Source organism: Globicephala melas, chromosome 15 (genome assembly GCF_963455315.2).
Source record: "Globicephala melas chromosome 15, mGloMel1.2, whole genome shotgun sequence".
Taxonomy (NCBI): domain Eukaryota; kingdom Metazoa; phylum Chordata; class Mammalia; order Artiodactyla; family Delphinidae; genus Globicephala; species Globicephala melas.
In genome coordinates, this window is record NC_083328.1 from 14,193,957 (window position 1) to 14,209,973 (window position 16,017).

The 16,017-nt window shown below is 41.0% G+C and overlaps 1 protein-coding gene across 2 annotated transcripts in view; it reads right to left on the reverse strand.

The window, feature by feature from the left end:
• Positions 1-16,017, reverse strand: part of LOC115861274 (S-adenosyl-L-methionine-dependent tRNA 4-demethylwyosine synthase TYW1) — a 214,719-nt gene that overhangs the window by 114,089 nt on the left and 84,613 nt on the right. For both annotated transcript variants that reach the window (XR_009559100.1, XM_030871931.2), the window contains exon 13: positions 15,354-15,489. Coding sequence is in view for 1 of the 2 variants with exons in the window: in XM_030871931.2 (XP_030727791.1) it covers positions 15,354-15,489 (136 nt within the window). In the remaining variant the exon portion in view is untranslated. The remainder of the gene's footprint in view (positions 1-15,353; positions 15,490-16,017) is intronic.

Here is a 16,017-nt window from a genome sequence, read left to right on the forward strand (position 1 = left end):
ATACCAAGTCATATTCATCAGACTGGCAAAACTTAAAAAAGCATGACAATACATTCAAACTTAAAAATGTAAAAAAGCTGAGTACTTTGAAAAATATCTAGTTAAATGGAAGATGTATATGTCTTAAAAGCTGACAATACCACGTATTTGTGAGGACAGAAAATGGAAACTCGAATACACTAGTCTCCAAAGCCACTCTCCTGAGTACTTTGAAAAAATCTAGTTAAATGGAAGATGTGTATATCCTACAATCCAGCAATTTTCACTCCTAGGTATGGACCCTAAAGAAACTACTGCATGTGTATACAAAGAAAACTTTCAGTAATGTTCACTGCAGAGTTGAAAACTTCAGAAAAACTCAAATGCCCATCCACAGGAGAATGAATAATACATTGTAGAATATTTATAAGATGGAATGCTTATAGAGCAGTTACAGTGTCTCAAAAGCTAAATGTATCAGCATGAGTAAATCCACAAATATAATATTAAACAAATAAACAATAAAAAAGGCGGTGGGGGGGCAGGGAATGGGGAGTTATTGCTTAATGGATGTGTAGTTTCAGTTTGGGAAGATAAAAAACTCTGGAAACGGACTGTGGTGATGGTTCAACAACAATGTGAACGTTCTTAATACCACTGAACTATACATGTAAAAATAGTTAAAATGGTAAATATGATTTTTTCTAATGCTCAAAACAAGAAGAACTTGCAGAATGCTATGATGATACTATTATATACGGTTTTAAAATATGAAAAACAGCTCTGTTGTTTACAAAGTTGTAAATATAGAGTGAAGTATAAAAATAGCATAGAATGATAAACACCAAATACAGGACACAGATTATCTCTGAAATAGAGGGAAGGAAAGGAAATATGAAAGAAAAGAGGTTCATAGGGACTGCAACTGAATTTATAATGTTTTATTCCTTAAGCTAGATGGTAGTTATATTGGTATTTACCATCTTATTTACTCTATTTTTTACATCTCCAAAATATTTAATCATACCTACAAAATTGGGGATAGAGGGCATTATACTTTAAAACATAAACACAAGCAGCCCATGATGTTTTTAGATGTTTCTATCTAGACCTTATGAGGTCAGCACTGCTATTAACCCCATCTTACAGATGAGAAAACTGAGTCTCTTGACCAATATTAGTCAGGAAGTGGTAGAGACAGGACTCCAACATGAGCAGTCTTATTTAAGAATCCCAAGCTCTTAACTGCTACACAAGACAGACTGTTGGTTAACGATGAAATATACATCAAAAGGAAAGGAGATAAATCTAATTTGCTCATTCACCAAACATTTATCATGTGGCTATTGTGTGTCACACTGTGATAAGAGCTGGGAGAGCAAAAATGACATGACATACACTGTGCCTTCTCTCTGGGACCTTTCAGTTTGCAAGAAGAAAGACAATTAACTAAGCAATCACAACCCACCGTGGTAAGCACTATGATGGCGTGTTACAAGATAGCACAAGGCACCGCTGGCACATAAGTGCTGGAAACAGACTACGGGGGAGGAGGAGGAGGAGAGAGAAAGGGAAAGCCACCAAAGACAAGACCTGCAAATTAAATTGTTAGACCCACAGAATAAGATAGTACCCAGACAATAAGACCAGTGCTGAAGTGTTACATGTACTACTGTGGAAAAATGTCTGTGACACACTGTTAATGGAAAAAAAGGTCAAAATCAACACATATAGCATCTCCTTGGAATGAACTGGCACTGATATAAGTTTCAGTATACAATAAGCTTATCACATCAATGCATAAAGGATGAATTATTCAATAAATGATCCTGGATAACTAAATAAAAGTGAATACAAAATTGTATCCCAGTTGGATTAAAGAGTCAAGTTTTTTAAAATTAGGCCATGAAAGAACAGGAAAATATGCATAAATATTTTTATAACCCAGGAGAGGTGGGTGAGGACTTCTCAAACACATCACCAAAGGCAGAATTCACAAAGAGAAAGACGACTAGATCTTGAAGGAAAAAGCTGGAAGACTTAGAGTACCTGATTTCAAAAGTTTAAATTAACCTTGACTTGCTACGTTATACCATATATAAAAATGTATCTGAGGGTGACACCACCAAGAGGGCAACAGAGGTTGTTCCTGACTTCACTCCCTCTCAGAAGAACTACTAACGGAGACACTGGTGCTGCCCGAGGTAGGAGGAGGCCGGTCTGGTTGTCTGGCGGCCAGCTATGAAGCCGGTGAGTGGGGACGGGGATTGGAGGAACCAAGCCGCAGGGATGGGAGCGGCCCCGATGCGACTTATTGAGCCCGGGGACAGCCCCAGCCTGGTCGCAACACGACTCGCGCAGTAACCGTCCAGGGAAGGGGAGGTGGCGCTTCCCGGAACCTGCAAGAAGGATGGCAGCGAAGGAATAGTGTCGGAGGCGGGCGAGGGGAAGACAGACATTCGCTGTGCGCCTGTTGTGGGCTGTGAGCTGTCGCATGCAGGGTCTCCTAAGCCTCACGACAGCCCTGCCAGAGAGGGCTGAGCCCCCTTTTACGAAGGAACTGAGGCATAGAGAGCTTAAGTGTCTCCGTGCATCATTCAGCCTGATACCCCAGCCCCAAAGCATATCCTGGGATGCCCTGGGCCCCCTGGGGAGCAGTCCTCTCCGCGGACGGGGAAAACTTCCTGGAAGATGATTAACACCCCTCCAGCTTGTGGGTGTGTCACCACGGCCACCATTCCACGGGGCCACCTGGCACTGCGTCCCTTTCCCTGGAGTTAAGAATCTCTGGGCTTGGGGAAGCGGAAACATCCAACTCTGTTAGGATTTGTAAAGCTGGCTGGGAGAGCCTGAGTGAATGGGCCATGCAAACAAACTCTTGAATCATCAAAACTGCCTTAAAGAAAGAAAAAACAGGCTTAAGGATCTGAAGCCCCACCTGACTCACATCACCTACCGACAGAGCTAACAACCTGTTGAAGGGGCTCCATTTGAGTTGAGTTGATAATAATAATACGGATAGATCCAAAGCAACTCAAATCCATGGCCTAAATTGGCTCTGTAAAGTGATCTGGTAGTTACAAATAAGACCATTATAGAATAGAATATAGCTTCAGAGCTAGAAAAGACATTAGGCAGTTACACTTGCTAATCCCCGTATTTCCATGTGGAGGGACATCAGCTCTCCTTCACTCCTGGCCTCTTTTCTACACCTGTCCCCAGAAGGGGAAGAGTGAGTGATCTGATCCCTGAGTTTGGGAGGAACTGAACACAAGTAGCTGTGTTCCTTCCCTTCTCTTTGCAGAGAGTACTATCTGGGGTGCTCTCTGCCACAGGGGAGCTACGGGTTGTCCATCACTGCCTGTGCCTGGGTGGATAAGTCCAATTCTGGAGTGAAGAATTGACAAGCCCACTTGACCTCAGCTTTAAAGCCACATCCTCCATCCTCCACCTGACAGTCAGTAATAAAACTGATATATTGATCTCCATTTGCCTCTCCAGTGTCTCATCCCTCAGTTGGTTCCAACTAGGAAGTAGAAGAAAGGTGTGTTTTTTATTGGTCCTATAACACATCTTCCATGTAGAAATGCTTCCCACGTGATTTTCAACTCCTTAGATCAGCACACAAAGTTCATCTCAGTCTCTCTAGTCCAGTGATTCACAAAGTTAGGGACATGTTATTCCACCTGTACTCCCACCCACCCACCAACCAAATTGCTAGGCTGTTTGGGGGTTATTTATTGAGAAATGGGGTAGAGAAAACTACTTCTTTAGCTTCCTCTTCTCTGCTCTGATGTCACAGTTCCTGGATACAGTCAGCTCTCGGTGTCCGTGGATGCAGAGGACCAACTGTCCCATGTTGGTCCGTTTTATGTAAGGGAGTTGAGCATCTGGGAATTTTGGAACCCGTGGTTGGGGGAGAGGTCCTGGAACCAACCAATCCCCCCCACCCCCCGCGGACACCAAGGGAATATACTGTACAAAGCCCTTTCTCTTTTTGCCTTAATTGCCTTAACTTCTCTATCTGCTTAAAAACCTCCTGCTCATCCATCAAAACCCAACTAATGGATCTCTCCTCTGTGAAGCTTTCTCCAGCTGCCTAAGCAGTCAGTCACTCCCTTGTCTGCTCTGAAGGGCATAGTGCCATTTTGGCACTTCTAACTTTTTTGAATCTATTTACACATTGTCTCTCCAATTATACTGAAGGCAGGCTGTTTATTTTATGGATCTTTGCATCTCCAGAGCTTGGCAAATGAAGGTGTCCAAGAAATGTTTGTGAATGAATGAATGAATAAATCTCACTTTATAGTTTTGGAAAACTGAGATCCAGTAGAAACTGACATCGCCTGTCCAAGTTTATACAGTAAGTGGCAGAGCCAGGACCAGAAGACAGGTTTCTTGGCTCCCAATCCAACACTCTTTCCACTACATGGGGCTGTAATTATTAATAGGACAGTAAACAGCAATAGCTTATTATTGATATCGCTGATCTCTCTGATATTCCAGGTTTGAGTGAATTGCAAATATGCATCAGTTTGTCTTTAAGCAAGGATCAGCTATACTAAAACTATACGTAAATATTCTTTAAAGTTATTTAACATAACTGATTTCTTTTGAAGCCTAGTTCAGTGCAAACAAGTGAGTTTGACTCATCAGACGAAGAGCCTATTGAAGACGAACAGACTCCAATTCAGATACCATGGTATGTTAACCTTTCTGATCAATGATGAGCTAAAATATTTGATGTGTACATAATAATCTTTGTAGGGTTTAGTCTGCATATTGAAAATGATTCTCTTCTGCTGATTACATAATTCTTATCTTTCTTATCTATGGTAGAATAAAGCTTTTTTGGGGGGGGGTAAGGGGAGTGGTGGGAGTTCCTTCCTTATACATTGAGAAAACCATAGTAGAAACAAGGAGTTAAGATTTGAATGAGCTCCCATTTAGTACCAAAACCTTCTTATTCTTTTACGACAAAAGAATAGTGTACCAAACATAGGATGAGATATCCTCTGTTATCATTTATTCCAGTCCTAGAACTACTTGCCACAATAATGCATCTATCAGCAGACCCTGTTTCAGATAAAAGCCACATCACCATAGATACAATAACAAAAACAAATGTTTTTATATAAAATCAAAAAAAAATAAAATAAAAAAAAAAAAGAAGAACTACTAACAACTACTCAAAAACAAGACACCACTGAGAGAATTCTAGAACACGGGGGTGAGGCTGAAGCACCCCCTGCACCACAGAGACCAAGACAGACTGCGATAGAAGGTAAGAGAAGGGGCTGCACGTTGACCACACTGCCCCTACCCCAGGGTAGTGCAGCAGCACACAGAGGGGTCTCCTAAGTCTCCAGTTCCTCCAATAGGAAGAGAACCCAGCGGGGACAGGCAGCATCCTCCCTGCCCCCAGCAAAATGGGTCGCTTTGTGGGAGCCCTTATTCTGACACTGCACCAAGGGGACTGCAGAGAATCTTCGGGCGCAAACACTCAGAATCTGACTGTCACAGAGAAGCGGGGAGGGGCCTGCAACAACCAGCATGTGGATCTTGGGAGACTGACTTCATACCTGCAGTGTCCAGGCAGTGACCCCAACCAGCGGCTCTGCTCACCTGCAGAGCACCCAGGGTGCGCTCTGACCAAGACACTTGGGGGAGGGCAGATCTGCCTGATTCGGATCCTCAAACAAGGAGTTTTGCCGCCCTAGAGCCCAGTTTGCCTGTGCCCAAGCGAGGAGCTGAATCACAATCCCATCCACTGTGGACAGTGTCCTCCAGCCTCATCTGACCAGAAGGGCTGGTGACAACACCTGGAAGCTGTGCAGTCCAGAAGGACTCCAGCAGAGAGGTGGGCAGGCAGAGCCGAGAGCCTGCAGACCAAAGCCAATGGCCCTGCTCAGTCAGGAAACCTGGGGTGTGAAAACAAAAAGCTTTACCAGTTTTAGAGCTTCTTCTCCCGCTGCACCCAGGCTGGGAATCTAATTCACAGGCCCACTTATTGCTGAATACAGCCTTCAGTCTGTCCAACCAGGGAGTCTGACCAGAGCACAGGGGAAGCTGCACAGCCCATTCAATGGCCCTATGTACAGCGGCACTGAACAGAGAGCACAGCCCATGCCTCCCTGACCTGCAGAACAAAACCGATGGCCTTTCCTGACCAGGAAATTCAGTGCACACTCTGGCCTGATTCAGGCCCCCAAACAACCAGCTATACGGGACCTGGATCCCATCTGGCTGGCCTGCCAGGGCAGGGAAGCTAATTCACAGCCCCCATCTACTACAGAATATAGTACACAGTCAGGACCACTGAGTAAGCCTGATCAGAGGATCCAGGCAAGCATGGAGCCCCTCCTCCAGCCTCACTTGTGTGGGGAACCAAGCCAGCAGCCCTATACAAACTTCTCAGGCAGTGGCACTCTGCCCCATCCCCATTCTCAGAGCTCAAACAAGTGCCTCACCCAAAACAGACCAGAATAGCAGGCCCCAGCTGCCCAAGGACATTACTAGAAGATACACCCAGAAACCCAAACTGAGCTGCCTGGTGAAGAACTGTCTCTGCCAAAGCAAACCTGTGAAGTCTGGAAGAAGAGCCCAATTACTCAAATGCATAGAAAAATATGTAAGGAACCAAGGATCGTCAAAAGTCAGGTAAATATGAAACCACCAAAAGAAACTAATAGCTCCAACAACTGACTCTAAAGAAATGGAGACTGATGAACTATCACACAAAGAATTCAGAATAATCCTCTTAACTACAAGAACTACAAGAAAACACAGAAAGACAACTAAACAAAATGAAGAAAACAATGCATGGACAAAATGAGAAGTTCAACAAGGAAACAGTAACCATCAAAGAAACCCAAACAGAAATCCTAGAACTGAAAAATAGAGTAACTGAACGAAAGAATTCAATAAAGAGTTTCAAAATTAGACTCACCGCACATTTAAAAAAGAAAACAAAACAAAATAATAAGCAACTTGGAGGACAGAACATTGGAAACTGTCAAAGGAACAAAACGGGGAAAAAAATGAAAAATTGAAGGAAGCCTACAGGAATTATGGGATACCATGAAAATAAACAATATTCGCATTATGGGAATTCCATAAAGACAAGAGAAAGATAGAGGAACAGAAAGTATATTTAAAGCAATAATGGCTGAAAACTTCCTAACCTCGGGAGAGAAATGGACATCCAGATCCATGAGGCCCAAAGGACCCAAACAGGTTGAATTGAACAGGATCACACCCAGACACATTATAATTAAACTGCCAAAAGTCAAAGAAAGAATTTTAAGAGTGGTGAGAGAAAAAAGAGAACTCACAAGGGAACTCCCATGAAACAATCAGTGAATTTTGCAACAGAAACTTTTCAGGCCAGGAGAGAATGAGCTGTCATATTCAAAATACTGAAAGAAAATAACTGTCAACCAAGAATTCTATACCCCGTAAGGCCGTCCTTCAGACACAGAAAGAGAGAGAAAGATTTTCCCAAACAAACAAAACCTGGGGGAGTTTATCACCACCAGACCCGCCTTACAAGAAATGCTAAAAGGCCAGTTCTCTGAGTGGAAGCAAAAGAATGATAATTAACATCATAAAAACATAAAAAGATGGATGTGGCAAACATTTCACAATATATGTAACTCAAACTATCAGGCTACAGGCCTTAAACTGATACAGTGATGTATGTCAATTATTTCTCAATAAAATTGAAAAAAATTTTTTTTCCTTAAAAAAAAGAAAAAGGTATCCCCAAGACAAGACTTTGTCCTTCAGACCCTCAGCAGAATTGCCCCAACCCACTTACTCCTTCCTTTGGGCTGTACTTTGGTCTAGCTAGGCCTCCCCAGGTCAGAGAATCCCCTCAAGAAGGACCAGCTCCCAGCCTACCTAATCCTCATCTACCTATGGGCAAAAGCATGAACAAGAGTTTTGAATTAACTCTTTGCTCCCTCTTACCAAAACTGTATCCCCTAAGAGCTTTGTCCAGAAATATGCCCTAAACTTCTATCAGAATGCAAAAACGGACAAGGGGAAGCTTAAAGCTCTCTCCACCCAATATTTGGTAAGTGTCAGCCACTCATATTAGCAATCAATCCCCCTGTTGTTGGACACCTGTGCGGATGGTAATACTCTGGTGCTGCTGGCCCCAGGATCCTTGGCACAATTCCAATGGTTCCTCTATTCCTTCCACACACTTTTATAATTAAGGCCTTACTAAATAAACCCTCCTCAAATTACCCTAAAAAAATTAATTTGAGATGATTCATAGTCCCAAATGTGAAAGAAAAATAAAGCTTTCACAAAAAAAAAATAAGAAAATATCTTCATGACCTTGGGGTAGACAAAGATTTCATAAACAGGACATGAAAAGCACTAACCATAAAACTTCAACAAATTAATAAGTTGGGCTTTGTTAAAATTAAGAACTTCTGTTTATCAAAATATATCATTAAGAGTAAAAAGGCAAAGACAGACTAGAAGGTATCTTGAAAACATGTACCTGACAAAGCTCTTGTATCCAGAATATATTTTAGAACATCTACAAGTCAATAAAAAATCAACAGTAATCCAAATAAATAAGGAACAAAAGAATTGAACACATAATTCACATAAAAAGGATAGCCAAATGGCCAATCAGCATCTGTAAAAGTATTCAAATTGAAAGGTATTCACTGGGGAAATGCAACCTAAAACTACAGTGAAATATCACTAAACAACAATGAAGATGGCTAAATTTTAAAGTGGGAGGGAGGTCAGAGAATGTAGAACAACTGGCCTTCTCACACACCGCTGGGAGAAATATAAATCGGTACAATTACTTTGGAAAACTGGTAGTGTCTACTAAAGTGGGATGTACACTTACCCTGTAATCTAACAATTCCGCTCTACATATTTACCCAAGAGAAATGCAGGTATATTTATATATCTACAAGAATGTCCATAAAAATTATTCAGAATAGTGAAAAACATAAAACAATTCAAATGTCCACCAATGGTAGAAACACTGAATAGTTTGTTGTATAGTCATATACTATATAGCAGTAAAAATGAATGAATTGTTGCATATAACGTCATGGAGAAATCTCAAACAGGGTACTGAGCAAAAAAAAAAAATCAGACACAAAGGAATACATAATAAATGGTTCTATTTGTATAAAGTTCAAAAACAATCAAATCAAAAATAAATGTAAGGGGCTTCCCTGGTGGCGCAGTGGTTGAGATTCCGCCTGCCGATGCAGGGGACACGGGTTCGTGCCCCGGTCCGGGAAGATCCCACATGCCGTGGAGCGGCTAGGCCCGTGAGCCATGCCGCTGAGCCTGCGCGCCTGGAGCCTGTGCTCCACAACGGGAGAGGCCACAACAGTGAGAGGCCCGCGTACCACAAAAAAATAAAAACTAAATAAAATAAATAAATGTAAAAGTTCAAGAATGGGCAAAATAATATATGGTGACAGAAGTTGATAGAGCTGTTCATGATATTTTAAATAAAAAGTACAGTTGTAAAAATATGTAATGATCTCATTTTATAAGTAAAATACACACACACTTACATACACATAAATTAAACTCTGGAAGAAAAACAGCACTATAGTAATAGTATTTTTACCTTTGAATTCTGGTAGCGTATAAGTCATCTTATTTTCTTCATTATGGGAATATTTATTTTCTAATTTGTTTTTAGCAGATATGGTTATCTAATGTTTAACCTCATAAAAGGAAATGTCTTTAATTTCTTCTTTAAACAATATTATTGCTCTGGGTTCAAAAGGTTAATATTCATTACATTGATATCTTTTGTTCACTCTCCCCACTTCCATCCTTCCATTCGACCCACTACACAACGGTTTCTATGCAAAACACTATATTCTACTTCTTTTTGACACAGTCATTAGAGGCTAACTGGTAAACCAAGTTTCTTTTTCATCACCCCTTAACCTTCCCTCAATATCTTCATGAAAACTCATTGTTTCTTTGAATTGTATGTAATACACAATACTTGCATGGGATTGTACCAACATCATTATCAAATTCTTCCCAGAGTCACTCTCTATATACACTCTTCATCTTGAAAGCTTGAAAAGTTGTCTTCCCTAAGCTTCCTTCTTTGGCCCTCTTTAGACACTTCTTGGATAATTCCATCCACTTTCTTGCCTTCACCTGCAATCTACTGCTACAGAGATGACTTCTAAATCTATATATTCACACTCCAACATTCCTCTGAGTCCCTAAGTCATGTAAGCAATGATCTACTAGACATCACTTAATGTCTCAACATGAACCTAAGATGCAACACGTTCATCTTTCCTTAAAAAGCTTAGGCAGAAGTCAGGTCTGGAGAAAACCTATTTACTAGGGAATTTCCTGGGGCTGGGGGTAGCCAAACACTTCGTAGGCACTGGCTTTGGAAAACACCATGGGAGAGATCAAGGTCAGCAGTCTTGGTCTGATTTCAAAAGTGGCTAAAACCAGAATATCCTTTTAGCCAACCAGAGGAGGGTGAAATGGCATTAAACCCAAGATGGGTGGAATCAACAACCTGGAAGATCCATGCCTACAGAGAGGGTACACACAGGTTAGATAAAGGTAAAGGGCAAGATAAAGCCTAAGAAAAGATAATAATAAGAAACAAATATCCAGACCACAGCCAGATGGACTAAGGCTCAAGAGAAGCCTTTGGCATCGATAAGGGGAGGTGGAAATAAACCAAATAGATCAATAAGCAGGGGAACCAGTCAGAATGATGGAGGGGTGATTAGCTTGTCCTAAAAAGGAGGGAAGAAGACAGGCTATTTCATTGACTCTAAGATATTCTAGATTGTAAGACACACAATTATTTTATGTACCATCATTTTATGTCTCTCCTTTATGAAAGTAACAATGCTAGCAATTAAATATGACATGCCATCTCTGGCTATCTGACTTTAGAAATGTCAGAAAGTAACAAACTGTGCATGCTGCAACTGGAGAGCAGCAGAGGCACAAGGCCCCCTCTCAGGTGTGCTCAGGACAGGAACCTGATTTACACTCAGGCCCCCATGATATGGAGAAGTAGGCTGGAACACAGTCTTGCGAGACCCTGATACTGGCCAACAAGCAGGAAACTGAGTGAGAAGGGAAAAACCCAGTCTTCTCTCCCATGTGTCTGCTTTACCACTCACACACAACACTTCACTTCTGACACCTCTGGTCACCAAATGTGCGGGGGATTTTCCCTCACCAAGCAATTCTCTGCAACACCAGCTGGTGTCCTACAAATTAACTCAATTCTGAGACTACACCCTACTGGAGAGGCCAGTCCCAAGTCTAGGTTATCACCTGTGCTTCTGGCTGATGGGCTCTAAATCAGAGGTTCCCATAACCCCCTCCTCTGGTTTGATTAATTTGCTACAGCAGCTCACAGAACTCAGGGAAACACTGACTTAGGTTAACCAGTTTATTAAAGGGTACAGATGAACGACCAGATGAAGAGACACATAACGCGAGGTCTTGGGAGGGTCCTGAGCACAGGCACTTCTGTCCCCATGGAGCTGGGGACACACCAACCTCCTGATATGTGGATGTGTTCACCAACCTGGAAGCTCCCCAAACCTTAGAAAGTTACAAGGGCTTTAGGAACTCTGTGCCAGGAACTGGGGACAGAGACCAATATATGTATTATCTCACACTGTTACTGATGAAAAACTATGCTGTCTTTAACCTGAAGGTCATAGAGAAACTTTAATAGCATGCAAAACTGCTCATGACCTGATGTTAACAAATAGCAACATATAAAATTGAATCATATATGCAAAACAAATCACTCTCTCCCCCTCAAAGGATTAACTAGAAGTACTACTTCCAAATGTCAGTAGTAGCTGCCTCAAGGTCCTGGAATTATAGGTAGCTTCTTCATTTGTTCCTTTATATTTCTCTTTACTTCCCCCCAAATTTCTATATTCAATGTGTAATTTTTATAATCAGAGATAAGGTCAAATATTAGTTTTTTAAAACCTGCCAGTTGTGGGTCACATGGATACTTTGGTTTATTTAAATATTAGATATAGAGCCATCTCATTCATGTATAATAAGCCCTTCTTAACAGTGAAACAACATTCCTCCGATAACATCAGGTCAATGCATGCTCACATCCACAGAACTAAGTTCATTTTGGATACCCCAAAATATGTAATGCGGGAAATTATTTTTGTCTTTCCAACATGAGGTTTCAAGAATATCAGTATTATTGCTCAAACGTGGAAAAGGATTAATTACTTCCATTTCCTGCTGGATCTTCAACTTGGCATAATAATGTGCCAAGAGAAACACATCTGGTCACACTTCTGATAAAAGTCTACTGTCAGGGCTTCCCTGGTGGTGCAGTGGTGAAGAATCCACCTGCCACTGCAGGGGACACAGGTTCGAGCCCTGGTCCAGGAAGATCCCACATCAGCGGAGTAACTAAGCCTGTGCGCCACAACTACTGAGCCTGTGCTCTGGAGCCTGCAAGCCACAACTACTGAGCCCACGTGCCACAACTACTGAAGCCCACATGCCTAGAGCCCGTGCTCCACAACAAGAGAAGCCACCGCAATGAGAAGCCCATGCACCGCCAACAAAGAGTAGCCCCTGCTTGCAGCAACTAGACAAAACCCGCGTACAGCAGCAAAGACCCAACGCAGCCAAAAATTAAGTAAATGAATAAAGAAATTTATTTTAAAAAAAAGTCTACTGCCAAAGGTAGGCAGTGCTGTCTTGCACAAGACGGATTTCTTTTTTTTTTTTTTTTAAAAAGGACTGTTCGACAAGTAGCTGCCATGTCTAGAAATTGAAGCTAACACATTTTATGCTGTGTTATCTTGATGGAATTGCTTTTTAGCCCCACATACTCAAATACCAATCTATTTCTCCCCTCATATTTGAAAAGGAACATTTAGACAAAGGATAAAAATCTTGAAATGTAACCTTTATACTTGCCAAGAGTAATAAAACAAAATATGCTACCTTCTTCTACTTTGGGTGGTACTAGATCATACGTAGGCTGAAAAGCTTGGGAAAAATCGGATTTCTTTGTTTATAAAGTTTAAGAAATTCTTTCTCTTCAAATGTCTTTTCTTGCTCAGGTATACTTAAAGCTCAAACAAGTAACAGAAGATAACAGTATGGATGTTCTAATTGAAACATCTCAAATATCACTTTTATTTCAAAGTTTTCATTGAAAAACTCAAATGATTATCAGATGACAGTGATCATATATTTGACCCTAGCTAGTAAGTATAGTCACAACATAAATGTCTTATTTTTCAGTATTAAACAGCAGTAAAGTCGACCTTTCTTAATAGTATCTAATATACCAATAATATCAGACATTCAAAAGGAAATAACATAGCTTGAGTTAATTTAAAGAAAACTTTTTATTTTGACAGCAGCTTCCTGCTGCAGATCTTTCTTAAATGACAGTGTAAACAATACAAGAATGAGAAACATAAACTCATTGCTACAAAATGCTTAGAGAGCAATTGCCCTAATCTGGGAGCAGCTAGTTTAAACAGCCCAAGGAAACTTTTTCAACTATTGTTACGTGGACACAATTATGATATTATATGTAAGAAGCTCATGGGTTAGAAAATATTGTAGAACTTTAAGTTAGTGCGTTACTATCAATGAGTCAATCCAGAGTACTTACAACTGAACTGGACATCCAAAGGCTTACTTGTAACTTCAAGATACGAATTCATTTTGTGGAAAATTTTGGCAAAAAGGAGCCTATTGAGCCATTCTGCTAATGCCTATTTCTCATCTTCCACATTCCGACTCAGGATATGGTCTAGATAACAATCTCATATGTGTTTGAGACTGCCAGCCCCTGCTGTTTACTTCCATCTAAATCCGTTCTGATTTTAATGCTATGTATCTCCTGTCTCAGCAATAAGCAATGAGGATACAGCTGAAGGTGAAGTCCAGAGACGAAGAAAATTTAGGAACCAAAAAGCATCTGACTTGCTAGCTTTATAAATAATCCAAGACAGATCAGAAACCAATGCCTATTTTGAATGTCTTAAATAATGTCAGTGTTAATCACCAAAAAAGGCACAGATTTAAATTCTCAAGCTTAAAAGCAGGGGGCGGGGGGGGGGGAGGTGCAAGGCGGCTCTGATCAGCTGAAAAGTCAAGAAAATGGGTAGAGTACATCTCACTACTACAGAGCTCTGGGTGAGTCTCCACTCATTCATTCTTTTAACAAACATTTATCAAATACCATTAACTATGTTGTGTTAGAATTCAGACATGAGTAAGGAATCCAGTTGGGGAGAGAGAAGCTAGGATAAAACAGAGGAAATGAAGTGTATTTACAGATATAAAACTTGGGAAGGCAGACAGGGACAGCTATTTGCAACTGAAAACGGCTTCGCAGTAAAGGTAATAATGAAGCTGAGACTTGAAGGTTGCATAGAATTTCTACAAGTCAAAAAAATGGAAAGAAAGGACAGTCTAGGTTCTGAGGAGGTAACCAAGGACTCGGGACAAGTGCTGGGCACACCTGCAGAAATAGCAAGACAAGCAGGGCTGTGTAGCATTCCTGGGGAACATGGTGAAGAATGAGTCTGGAAACGTTCACTGCAGCCGGACGGCGACGGGGTGGGAATGCCACAGTAAGTGCCGGGCAAAGGAGAGAAAGGCAGGTTTTCTGGGACAGTGACTTCCATATATTTGGCTGCACATCAGAAATCACCCAAGATGTTTAAAATGCGGATTCTCAAATCCCCCTAGGAATAGGAAACTGTAATTTTTTAAGCTCCTGTAGTGACTGTCAGTATCAGTTAGATTTGCGTAAACCAAGAGGAACTGTAGGGTAGAAGCAAAGAGAACAGAAAAGGGGAAAAGGCTACAAGAGAAGAAGAGGTAGAACTAACAGAAAATACCAACTATTGACATAGGGGCCAATGGAAAAGAAGAACCAGAAGGTACCTTAGGTCTAAAAGAATAGGAAGATTTAAGAAGGGGCAACTGTTTGCAGGAAAAGACATTGGGGTCGGACATTCTGGGGTTGAGTTCCTTATTGGGTAGGAAATTTTGTTCTAGAAATTCAGGAAAATTAACTTCATATTTAAACATATACTATTTGCTGACACCTCTTCTAGGATTGCTATGTACTGCGCTTACCCGTGTTTTATTAATTAGCTTTGGGAGTGTGCATCTCTCTCCTGAAATACATGAAGGACATATAATATATATAAGGCAGGGTGCTAGAAACTTAAGAGGAACTCGATAAATATTTACTGAATAATAAAAGTGGAAGTCTAGAAAAAAGTTGAAGATTTTAGTCTTTTTTTTTTTTAAAGGAAAAAAAAATCTTTTTTTTAAGATGTCATGATTCTTACCTTTGCAGCCAAGGCTTTTAAACTGTCGAGGAATCTTTGCCAGAAATCCTTGAAGAGCGGGCGGTCAATTTTCTTCAGGCTCTCTTTGGTGCTGGCGTCCACACTGACGTATAGCTGGGTAACTGGTTTGAGGTTCCTTGATAATTTAAAATTTAAAAAAAAATACAAAAATAGAAGAAGAAAATTATGCCTAAGTCGGGCTTTTCATGATGTTAAATTTACAATCTGTAATAGATGTGATGATTAAACATTTCACTGGGGTCTAGAGGGTTCTGCTTCTCCCAGAAGATTGAAGCCATGATTTTAATGTGACAGAATGGGATGTCAGTTGGTTATTTTTTAAAATGACTGGACACCATCCCTAATAAACTGAAAACATTGGATTACTTAAAATTAGTCTCTCTTCAAACACTACATTTTAGTGGAAAATAAAACAAGATCAGGCTTTAGGTCTGGCACCATCAGCTCAGCACAATTACAAGGGGTTCTCAGACCAAAGTTTCTTCATAAACTCTGCCACTTAAGACTTCTACAGGGGTCTGTGCTGACGGGCCACCTCCCATCATCAATTTGCTGATGGATGTTTTCTAAGGCACAAGAACAAGGCTTCTTTAAGGGCACAGAGCCACACCAACGCCTCACCTATGCCTCTGAGAGCAGGAGT